We start from the raw sequence: 12,128 nt of genomic DNA, 5'->3' as shown, positions 1-12,128 counted from the left end.
TATTATATAAGGCCATTTTTGTAATTTTGTTAAACGTAGAGATCATGTATGTACTAAAGATTGATAAGAGAGTGAATATGGAGGAAGGATCTTCCGATTTTCTATATCTTCTTCACAAACACAATACATGAATTTATACAGGGAAAAATTTAATACCGACCTATTCTACCTTTGGCCTTAATTCTAGGATCTAATAATATATATGCTATAATTAAAAAATCTTATCTATTTTTACATATTGCTCTCGCTAACACTCCCCCCTCAAGGTGGAGAATCCAACATTCACAGCTTGTCAAGAGAGCACTCGAACACTCTCCCACACACTGCTTTTGTTAAAATATCCGCCAGTTGATCTTCTGAGCTTACATGTGGTAATTCTTTTGTTTTTCCTCCAGGTGATCCTTCAAGAAATGCCTGTCAATCTCAACACACTTAGTCCTGTCATGTTGAATAGGATTATTGGCTATCTTCACAGCTCATTCGTTATCACAGTAAAGTTTAATAGGGCTCATTAGAGATACACCAATGTCTCGAAGAATTCGCTTTATCCACAGTAGTTCGCATACACCATTCACCATTCCTCTATACTCAGCTTCTGCACTTGATCTTGAGACCATCTTTTGCTTCTTACTTCTCCAAGTAACCAAATTACCTCCAACAAAAGTGAAATACCCTGAAGTAGATTTACCATTTGTTCGGTCACCTGCCCAATCTGCATCAGTGTATCCCTTCAAACTACGGTCTTGATTCTTTCCAAAAAACAACCCTTTCCAAGAGTAGCTTTAAGATATCTAAGAATTCGATATATTGCCTTCATATGTTCTTCACTAGGAGCATGCATGAATCTGCTAACAACACTCACATCATACACAATGTCGGGCCTCATGTGTGACAAGTAAATAAGTTTCCCAACAAGCTTTTGGTATCTCTCTTTATTAGTTGGGACTTGATCTGGTAATATGGCCAGTTGATGATTTGTTTCAATTGGTGTGTCAATGGGCTTACAATCAAGCATCCCAGTTTCTGCTAACAGGTCTAGTATATATTTCCGCTGACACATATTGATCCCAGTTTTTGACCTTGATACTTCAATACCCAAGAAATACTTAAGCTCACCCAAGTCCTTTAATTCAAATTCAGTAGCAAGCCTTGTTTGAAGTTTAGCTATTTCTTCATCATCATTACCTGTTAGGCTGTTACCACCATATCATCTATGTATACTACAAGTGTTGTAATTTTCTTGTTCTTGTTTTTAACATATAAGGTATGGTCTGCATCACTTTATTTGTATCCGATCTTCTTCATGAACGCCGAGAACCTACCAAACCAAGCTTGAGGTGATTGCTTCAGCCCATACAACACCTTTTTTAGCTTACAAACTTTCCCATTAAAATTCATACTTGGAGGAGCCTCCATGTAGACTTCTTCTTCTAGATACCCGTTTAGAAACACATTTTTTACATCCAATTGTCTCAAGGCCTAGTTTTTTCGTTAGCTGCTATGGAGAATAGCACTCTTATTGTATTCATCTTTGCCAACGGGGCAAAGGTATCTCCGTAGTCAATTTCGTATTTCTATGTGTACCCTTTTTCCACGAGTCTTGCCTTGAACCGGTCGATATTTCCTCTTGAATCTAACTTTACAGTAAATATCCATCTACACCCTACTACTTTCTTTCTACCAGGAAGCTTTACAAGCTCCCATGTATTATTTTTAATTAGGGTGTCTATCTCTTCCATGATTGCCTTCTTCCATCTTTCATCTTTCATCTTTCATAGCTTCATACACGTCTCGTGGTATCAAAACGGTGGACAACTCATTAATTATCGCCATGTTGGAGCTAGCTAAGCTATGTTGCGATACATAATTACCAATAGGGTACTTAGATTTCGCCTTCAAGTCAACTTGGTATTGTATCTTTGGAATTCCTTGAGTACTTCTTACGGGAAAACATGATTCAAAGTTATTGCCAGCGTGTACCTGATCTTGGGTTGCATGTTCTTAGGCTTGTGATTCGTTTTCCTGATCTCAGGCTGCATGTTCTTGGGCTTGTGATTGGTTTTCCTACACAACATCAGATGTAACACTTTCATTATTAGTTAGGTTGTTAGTTCGATCATAAATAGTATCATCGTCATCAGGTTCCGATTCATGAATAGTCGTCATCAGGTTCCGGTTCGAGCTCTACTTCGGGATCCGATTCATCTTGATGATCGGTATTTTGATCACGACTATTAGTTTCACCCACTTCAGCGTCAAGAGAGTTCACTTCTTCGTTTCTCTCCCCCTGAAGTGAACTTTCATCCTTAAATAATTGCAAGGTTTCATAAAACGATACATCACTGGATACATATATCTTATTTTCGATTGGATTGTAGCACCGATAACCCTTTTTATGTGTAGCGTATCCTAGGAACACGCATCTAACAGCCCTTGGTTCAAGTTTTCCTATATTTTGATGAACATAAGCCGTACACCAAAATATTTGTCGCTCAAGTCCAAGATTAATAGGTTGTTGTACAAGCTCTTGAAGTTTTTCTAAAGGCGTGGAAAAACCAATAACACGAGAAGGCATTCTATTCATGAGATATGCCGCGGATCGAACTGCCTCACCCCAGAAATTTTGCGGTACGTTCATGTCGAACAAAGATGCACATACAATTTCAAGAATTTGTCTATTTCTTAGTTCAGCCGGTCCATTTTGTTGGGGGGTTCCGGCACAAGAGGTTTGATGTCATATAGAGTTTTCTTGGCAAAAACACGTCATGGCATGATTTATGTACTCACCTCCATTATCATGCTGTAATATTTGGATATCTCTCCTATATTCAGTCTTGATTAGGTGATGTAGTTCTTTGAATGCAAACAATACATACCCTTTATTTTTCAGTAAAGAAATCCAAATCATCCTAGTACACTCATCAACAAAAGTCACAAAATAACGAGCTTCACTGGGAGTGGAGATTGGCGCAGGCCCCCATACATCTGAATGTATTTTAAAAAAAAAAGGAATGAAGACTTTATTATCACTAGGAGTATACAAAATTCTTGTGTTCTTTGCCAATTCACAAATACCATATTTAAAATCACTTTCATGAAGGTTAAAAAATAAATTCAGTTTCAACTTTTTCAAATAATTAAAAGACAAATGCCCAAGACGACGCTGCCATAACGTTGCCATAGACTTATTTGCCTTCTTTATTCCGGTATGAAATGCCGAACTCTTATGATTCTCTTCAAGATAATACAACCACCCCCTTCTAGTACCATAGCCAAGAATCTTGTGTTTCTCTATGTCCTGAAACACACAATCATTTGGCCAGAAAGTTACATAACAATTCAATGCTTTTGTGATTTGGCTAACTAAGAGTAGGTTAGAAGACAAAGATGGAACTACAAGAACTAAGTCAAGATTCATAGAACTCGACACCTGTACCGCCCCTTCACATGTCACTTTTTCAAGTTCCCCACTCGCAATATGTATTATACTTTGTTTAGGTGCATGTAAAGTTGTCAAAAGGTTTTTATCATTTATCATGTGGTTTGTAGCACCTGTGTTAATTATCCAATTACTAATTTTTGTTTGGTTTTGGCAAGACATACCGAAGTCAGTCGTACTGGTGTGTAGCCATCGGAGTTTCTTGAGCAGAAGTTACAACTGTAGCTTGACTTAGCTTTTTTCTAGGTTTTTTCGTGAAGTTTCACCACTCCGGATAGCCTATGATCTCGTAACATCTTTGCTTTGAGTGGCCTTCTTCTCTGCAGTGAGTACATGTAAACGAGTTTTTCTTTCCATTCGAGTTATTTCCCTTTTGAGGGCCGTTGCGTGAGACTATATATACCAAGCTATCAGGTTCAACTTTTGGTTCTTCCATGGTTTGTCTTTGGCTGGAGTCTCTTCGAATGTAAGCATAGCTAGACTCCAAACTCATAGGTGGGTCTTTCCTTAGGATTTCACTTCTAGCTAGGTTAAACTTGGAGTCCAACCCAGCCAAAAAATGTGTACACGGAGACGATTCATTGTCTTATTTTCGGACACAGTGCCATCGACAGTCTCCTCTTGCGTAGTAATTCAAGTATCAATTTCTTCGAAGATGCTCACCAATTCGTTATAGTACGTCGCTAGAGCACGCCCATTCTGTCGGGTGTTGAAAGACCGGCGTTTCAATTCGAATAGCTGAGTTTTATCACTTCCGTCGTAGAATGTTTTCCCGACGGCCTCCCAGATTTCAGCCGCCGTCTGAAGTCGGATAAAGCGGCGGATCAGGGACGGGTTCATGGAATCAATTAGCCAGCTCTTAACACGATTGTTGTCGATCAGCCAAGATTCGAGTTGTTTCTCATCGCCATTGGTGGGCTTCGGTGTTTTTCCGGTGATAAAACCAGATTTGTTTCGTGCCCCGATGTGCATCTCCATTAACTGACCTCAGCAGGTAGTTTGTATCGTCAAGGGTAATTCCGGTAGGGAATAGTGCGTCCTAGACATTCTGGACGATCACCGGGTTTGAGTTGGAAGAGTTTTCTCTGTCTCCCATTCGTAGATCTTCGATTCGAGGGATTCAGATCAAGTTCAACAATCTTTGGAATGCAGATTGATAACAGAGTGAAGATGGAGGAAGGATCTTCCGATTTTCTATATCTTCTTCACAAACACAATACATGAATTTATACAGGGAAAATTTCATAACGACCTATTCTACCTTGGGCCTTAATTCTAGGATCTAATAATATCTATGCTATAATTAAAAAATCTTATCTATTTTTACATATTGCTCTCCCTAACATGTACCTTTATGAAATAGATCAACAATTTATGTAGATTCGCTATTAGGCAGGGACCATTTCTATAACTTTACGAAAAACAGTGGCTATTTATGTAAATTCCCTATTAGGCAGGGACCATTTCTAAGAGTTAAAGAAACAAAAAGACCAATTTTGTAAAAAGAAAATAGCAGGCCCATTTCTGTAAATATGCACGCACTCCTAAATTTGTTTATAAAAAATGCTATTAGACATGGACTATTTATGTAATTTTGTAAAACAAAGGGACCACTTCTACAATTTTGCCTAAGTGAGGACCATTTATGTATTTTTGTAAAAACACAGGGACCATTTATAAATTTGCTATTATGAAGGGACCATCTCTGTCGGTAAGTTTGTGAAATGTAGGGACTGCTATGAAGGAGGGACCATTTTGTAATTTTGTAAAACACAGGTTCCAATTCTATAAATTTGCTTACACGGGGACCAACTCTGAAAAATCTCAATGAGACAGGGACTATTTATGTAATTTTCTAAAACATAGGGACCATTTCTATAAAAAAAATTCTAAGCGGGGATCATTTATGTAGTTTTCTAAAAACACAGGTACCATTTATAAATTCTCTATTACATAACTTTTTGTGAATCCTAGGGACTATTTATCTAATGTTATTATAAAGGAGGAACCATTTTTGTAATTTTGTAAAACACCAGTTCCATTTCTATAAATTTGCTTACATAGAGACCACTTCTTGTAATTTTGTTGAAATACAGGGACCAATTTAAAAATTCTCTATTGGAACAGGGACAATTTATGGAATTTCATGAAACATAAGGATCATTTCAGAAAATTTACAATAAAACAGGGGCCAATTGCTAGTGTAGCCTTTTATTAATATATTTGCCTGTTCCAAAAAAAAAAATTAGTTATATGATTATTCATAGTGTGAAACGACAGATTTATAATTATATACAAGATTTAGGTCCAGGAAAGAATTTTCACCTACCTTTTGAAGATCTGAAATAACCAGTATTTTAAAAACCAGTTTGAACCGGTTGGACCGGGAACCGGAGGAGGGAGCGGTTTAATTATCACCAGTTTTATATTGATTTCTGAACCGGATTGAACCGGCTGGTTTTTAAAAAAAAAGCCGATTGAACCGGTCAAAATAAACCGGTTGAACCGGTTAAACTGAATAAAAACAATGAAAAAGAACCATTTACATAATAAATTTTGATAATTTTTTTTTCAAATGCATTTAGTTTTCTCTAAATAAAAACATATGACAAATATTATAAAGTTTTTTTTATGTGTTCATATTCATCTAAAACTATATTTTGTTTCGGTATTATACTTTATTTTTTTGTTTTTAACGTATATGGATTAATGTAAAACATTAAAACTTATGTTTATGTGTTATTTTAGTGTATTTGGATTGATCTACAATTTATTTGTTTTGTGTATTTTTAATGTTTGCACTTGTAAACATCAAATTCATGATTTATATATGTATGTATGTGTAGGAAAATAGAAAAAAAAAAGTTAAAAACATAGAAAAATATAGAAACCGGTTCACCCGGCGGTCGAACCGGGAACCAGTCACCATACCGGTTCAACTAAAAAACCGGTTTTTAAAACATTGGAAATAACCAAGTCCAATGTAAGGCATAACTTTCACTGCACAACGTACAACTCACTTGATCATTTTATATTTTCACGCAATTACAAAAGCTGTTGAAAATGAATTTTCAAAAAGAAATAAATTATTATTAAACAAAATGAATTAAGGTGCACAAAATCTACACACTGTTCAATCATCACACTCATGATTCAGAAGCAAGAAGTGGGGCATTGTTGCTGTCTGTTCTTCTAGAAAATTGGATTGGCTGTAAAGCTGGATCTTTATATGCAGTGATTAGTTTCTCATGGAAATCAGACTTTCCAGGGGCATTTTCGTCACGTCTGTCTTTCTTTATCATCAACTGTATCATGAGTAATATTTTAGCTACACATTTAGAGTTTGATATATGATGGATGGTTGTTGATGTTCATAGAATCTTAGTGAAGGGAAATTATGTATCTAGGGTTACATGTGAGAAGTGGCAACGTGCTTTCTTTGATTTTTTTTTTTTAATGTAATGAATGTGATTGAGAATTTGAGATGAATGGTTTTTGACATATACCTCAGCAGGATAGCCTTTGAAAACAGGTAGAAACCGTTTTCTGCAGTAGCTGTTGAAGAGAAGAGTGATGATTGGAAGTGGAATAGTCAAACTGGAAGCCAAGGGAAGCTTTTTGAGACCAAATATCCCCACAACAATCAATTGCATCAATACTAATGAAAAGATTGTAGAATTGTGCACAATTGGCCAAAACTCCCCACCAGTCTCAAATTTTGGTGAATAAACATTCAGCAACTATTAAAAAAAACAAAAAAGACATAAATCAGTATTGTATCTATTAACGATCTAAACAATCTGTAACATATTCAACATTAATGTAAGCAGACATGTAAAAAAAAATGAAGTCTAATTTATAATATATAAAGTTCAGTTAAAAAATGAGAAAAAGACAACCAATGGCAAGTAGACATGTGGCGTGACCATTTGTGAATCAAGATCGTCTGTGTGATATTCATGAAAGGTTGCATACTTTTTTCATTTTTCTTAGAAAATTATTTGTCTTTGTTGGTGAACCATAGGGACCAAAACTGTAATTTAGTCTTCTTGTAAAAATCTCAAAACTTGGAGCTAAAGTGCAGAATAGTAGAAACCACAAGGACAAAAACTATAATTTAGTGTTCTTGTAAAAATTTAAAACTTGGACTAAAGTGCAAGATATCGCAAACTATAGGGGCCAAAAGTTATTCACTCATTTCTAGCAAATAAAAAACTACATGGACCAAAGGCATAATTCACTCAAATTAAAAACTATGTGAACTAAAAATGTAATTTACTCATTTCTTGCAAATAGTCAAAAGCTACAGGGACCAAAATGTAATTTACTCATTTCCTGCAAATAATTAAAAGCTACAGGTACCAAAAGTGTAATTAACTCAAACTAAAAAATACAGGGACCAAAAATACAATTTACTCATCTACTGCAAATAATTAAGCACTACAAGGACCAAAAATGTAATTTACTGATTTTCCCGACAACTAAAAGGAAGATAGTAATAACAAAATATATATAAATAATCAAATAGCAAGAAATTTGATGATCATGAATCAATCTAACCTGATGACGATAAACTATGTATCCCTGACAGAAGTAAACGAGTAGAAAAGGCAGAATCAAGGGAGAGAGGACAAAGTATGTAATGCCAAAAAGTCCAAATAACAGAATACTTGGGATCACACTGCTGTAAGAAAGTGAAGGCACTTCAAAGTCTTCACCACTTTCAGTTGAAAATATTCTTCTTGTGTAACTGTAAATCAGGGGCATCAACCGTAAAAGTTCTGAAGATGTATTAGTCCACCCAGATGTCACTACATATGTTATGAAGAATGTAGCCTGTTCAAAAAATTAAAATATTAGTATCACCTCTTTAATATCCATTAAAACTGCATTGAACAAAAGGGTATTTATTTATTTATTCATTTTACCTGTACTGGAACAGCAACAGCTAATATATTTGGTATTTCCTTAGGCTCAAGGAAGATATTAACCCGATATAAAACCGATCCTGATAAAGCATTTGCAAAAAATACATTCCATATGGTAAACCAGAGCACTTTATTACATGCACTTTTCTCTATTTGGCTTCGTGCAACATAGCCTTGAATAGAGGATAATATTATCATCACAGGTGGCACATACTGTAAAAACGTCTTCAGTATCAAACTAGGAAGATATCCCGTGATGACTTGACTTACAAACGTTCTGCATACAAGTTAAACACCATATAGACAAGTTACATATGTAATTTCATAATATACTGAAATGAGCAGGTTATATAGTATACTGACATGTTTAAAATGCCTGTGAGAAAAGGGAACCAAGTCTCCAACTGATTCAAATTTGTGAGACCCTGGACTATGAGAACAGGAATGAAGAACAAAATGGTAAGAACAACACACGCGATAACCACAACCACATTTCCAATCCATCTGCTTAGGAAAGATGCAGAAAAGAAAGGCCAGTATGTGTCACGAGGCTCTGGGGCCCGCTCAGTAAGCCACTCTGTAGGCTTTGCTCCTTGTTGGATTTGTAAAACTACTGCAGCACCAATTCGTGATTTGAAAGATACAAATGCAGCAGGAAGTTCCTACAAAATGAAAAAAAAAATTATCAAATTTAGCCAACTACACATACTATAGATTATTTGTAGCTTATTACTATTTGCTTTTTTTATTGAACACTTAAAAACATTGGAGCACCTAGAATAAACGAGAAGGAAAATACTAACATTGAGGGAAAATATATAATAAGCTTACCTTTCCATGAAGCAAAGATTGTTGTGTTCTTGTTTTTTCTTCTAGATCATCTAATTTCTTCTCGTAATACTCCACAAGATCAACCTTGGGCCTACAAAGCCCAAAAAATCCAACACGCCCAAACCTTTGAGACCTCTGCTTTGTGGACTTCAGATAAGCGATTCTTTTATATAGCGCATCACCTTCATGCTAGAATGGCATTTAAATACAAATAGGAATCAGATGAATTAAATGCATCATGTAAAGCTTTAAAAGTTGACTTACAATTAATTTCCAAATCTTTGAAGTGTGAAACACCATATAGTGTGATAGATATGTTGAAGGATAAAACTCTGAGAAAAATTTCTCAACGGTTTCACTTAAGGTGTCTGTAGGTGACTTTGGAATACCTCTAACCAATACTGTAAATTCATTGGGTTTAGGCTCGGATGAGGAGTAGAATGCAAGCCTTTTCAAAGAGATATAATTATACTCCTGCAGATCATAATAAATAATTCATTGGATGAAAGGGAATTGATGTAGTGTTTTGGTATGTGGGAATCCGGAAGGGAATGGAATGGTTCATTCCATTCGTACAGGCCAACCAAACATGATCATGGAATGTAATGACTTATTCCATTACCCAGTGTATTCCATTCCATTCCATTCCTTCATCATTCCATTCCATACAACCAAACAAACCATGATTATCTATTGGTTAAAAGAATGCTTACATCATAAAGAAGATAGCAGACAAATGCAGTGAAGGCATACACTGCACCAAAGTGAATCCATAACCTTCAAAAGTTCCAAATAATGTGATCAGAGTTAACTAAATGTAACAGTTAACTGTTGAAGAATCAAAAAGGTAAAGTAGTAAAAATCACCTTTTGGATCCATCATTGACATTTGAAATACTGAATGATTCCAAGGACTTGTTTGTGAAGTCTGAAAAATCAATAAATATCTGACTTCCCATATAATTGATTGGCAGAAGAACACAAAGACCAATTACCCCAGCAAAACAGAACATTTTCAAACTGTAATGAAGCAAAAAGATTAGATAGCTTATACTTAAAAATATAACAACCCTACTTTGTTTAGCATATCCACTTAGAATGATTTATTGTGAATGAAAAATAGTAACCTGAAGATAAAAATGCGCATAAAGACAACACCATCTAAACCTGCACGCATGAGGAGTTCTTCTTCAGGGGGATGCCATGCCCTCATCATCCAACTGGTAGAAGGAAGTAACCTTTCCAAATTGAAATCACTTCTCTGATCATACTTTCCTTCAGCAACTATCCGTGGTGCATAAACTTCAGCATTCACTGGTTGCTTCCTCAATATGGAGTATAGAGTGATGTATATTAAACATAAACCAAAATTTATGCCAACAGAAGTCAAAAGAGCAGAAAGAATCATCCTTCAGAATGCTGAAAAAGTGAAAATTGCAGTTACTCCAGCTTTCTCTGGTTCTTAATAGTCCCTAAAAAGTCAACTTCCATGAAACATCAAAAATCAGTCTCTAAATATCAATCATAGTCCATTAAGAGGAATAGTCAACTCAAACAAATATAATCACTGAAAGTATAAGAGCAATTAATAATCTAAAGTAAAGCTGAATCCTAAAGCAAGTATACTTTTATCTGTAAAGATGCATAATCCTAAGAATAAAATCCAAAACTGAATGACAAATCAACTTAAACCCTAAACCATAACCATAGATGAAATAAAAATAATGACAACTGTATACCTAATCCAAAAAATATATACATATAGAACTGAGGCTAGTAAGAACTTCAGAAGAAATTACATCAATTAGATCATAAAATGTTAACCCGAATACAGCAACCACGATTGAACTACTAAATATCATCGAAGTTTATGAGACTATTACCAGAATTAACGATTATTCTACTGCAATAGATACGGATAAAGGAATCCATAATCAAGAAGGAATGTTGAGCTAGAAATGATAACTGGATATCTAAACGCGAAATAAAAACAATCAAACGTGTAACTACGGCTACTTAGAACTTCAAAACAAAATTTTAGCAATTAGATCACAAAATGCATAGCCTAATACAGCAAGAACGATTGAAGAAGTAAAAGTTCATGAAATTATTACCTGAATTAATGATAAGTTTCCGGCGATAGATACGGGTAGAGAAATCGAAGAAGGAATCTTTAGCTGAACCGGAGTTTAAGCTTCGTCGTCAGAATGTATTTTAACCGACTTTGAATGGGAATGGGAGTACGTGCCGCTGCCAGATTAAGAAATACTCCGTTTGTTCGCCGTTAACTGCCGTCAATTATCCTTTGCCACATAAACTGATTTCGTTAGTAAAGATCGACATATAAGTTTGTAACCCGATATCCGCGCCTTTTATAATGCCAATTCAATTTAATTAACATTTTATATATCTATTAAAATATCTAGATTTACGTACTTTTAAACTTTATTTTTAAGGTTTTTAATAATCGAGTGTATATAAAAGAGTGCTATTGAACATACTTTTCTAAGACATTTATATAATATTTTTATAGCTTTTATGTATAATCATTTGGAGATAAACAATTCATCATTCATAATACAATAAAAAATAATAATTTAATAGGTAGAGATAAAAATTAGCCAAAAATGAATCAGAATGGGATCAGCCTTATAGAATTTGTAAAGCTGATTTAGAATACCTTTTCCCTTTTATCCGTTTAATTTGTCCTATCAATATATAGAGACAAAAAATTTGTATTTTTAAATTATAAATTTCATAAAAATTACTATATCTTGTTATTTATGCTTTTATTTAACCAAATCACTGTTTTCTTTTCCAACAATAGCTGTTGTGAGTTTTTTTTTTTTTTTTCCGGAAAGAATTGCAAGAAAACAAATGGAAAATATTTTTTTCAAGTTAAAGTTCGTTTTTTATCAAACTTTTAATGAT

At 34.7% G+C, this 12,128-nt stretch overlaps 1 protein-coding gene and 1 long non-coding RNA gene across 4 annotated transcripts; both read right to left on the bottom strand.

The window, feature by feature from the left end:
• Nucleotides 1-3,002: 3,002 nt before the first annotated feature.
• LOC122197427 (uncharacterized) lies at nucleotides 3,003-4,767 on the bottom strand. Its single transcript, XR_006191044.1, has 2 exons — nucleotides 3,604-4,767; nucleotides 3,003-3,298 (listed from the first exon to the last, which is right to left on the bottom strand). It is a non-coding gene; the product is annotated as an uncharacterized LOC122197427 (long non-coding RNA).
• Nucleotides 4,768-6,408: 1,641 nt separating this feature from the next.
• On the bottom strand, nucleotides 6,409-11,539 carry LOC111893889 (CSC1-like protein HYP1). Of its 3 annotated transcripts, none has more exons than XM_023889978.1 (11): nucleotides 11,312-11,539; nucleotides 10,325-10,681; nucleotides 10,065-10,217; nucleotides 9,912-9,975; nucleotides 9,463-9,672; nucleotides 9,199-9,387; nucleotides 8,731-9,029; nucleotides 8,368-8,644; nucleotides 8,000-8,275; nucleotides 6,946-7,179; nucleotides 6,409-6,744 (listed from the first exon to the last, which is right to left on the bottom strand). In XM_023889978.1, exons 2-11 carry the CDS (start codon nucleotides 10,603-10,605, stop codon nucleotides 6,586-6,588), a joined length of 2,142 nt encoding a protein of 713 aa, XP_023745746.1. In that variant the 5' UTR covers nucleotides 10,606-10,681; nucleotides 11,312-11,539; the 3' UTR covers nucleotides 6,409-6,585. The 3 variants fall into 3 exon arrangements, with proteins under 3 accessions (XP_023745746.1, XP_023745750.1, XP_023745755.1); XM_023889982.1 differs by having other exon boundaries at nucleotides 10,325-10,669; XM_023889987.2 differs by having other exon boundaries at nucleotides 10,325-10,616.
• Nucleotides 11,540-12,128: the final 589 nt, after the last annotated feature.

This window comes from Lactuca sativa, chromosome 4 (genome assembly GCF_002870075.4).
Source record: "Lactuca sativa cultivar Salinas chromosome 4, Lsat_Salinas_v11, whole genome shotgun sequence".
NCBI lineage: Eukaryota > Viridiplantae > Streptophyta > Magnoliopsida > Asterales > Asteraceae > Lactuca > Lactuca sativa.
The sequence above is the reverse complement of the archived record's forward strand: the minus strand, read 5'-3'. Positions and strand labels throughout refer to the sequence as shown.

Coding starts and splice junctions, on each gene's coding strand:
- LOC111893889 (XM_023889978.1), bottom strand. CDS start 10,605: ATGATTCTTTCTGCTCTTTTGACTTCTGTTGGCATAAATTTTGGTTTA. Junction 7,180..7,999: donor ACATAGTTTATCGTCATCAG/GTTAGATTGATT, acceptor TTTTTTTAATAG/TTGCTGAATGTTTATTCACC. Junction 6,745..6,945: donor TCAAAGGCTATCCTGCTGAG/GTATATGTCAAA, acceptor CTCATGATACAG/TTGATGATAAAGAAAGACAG.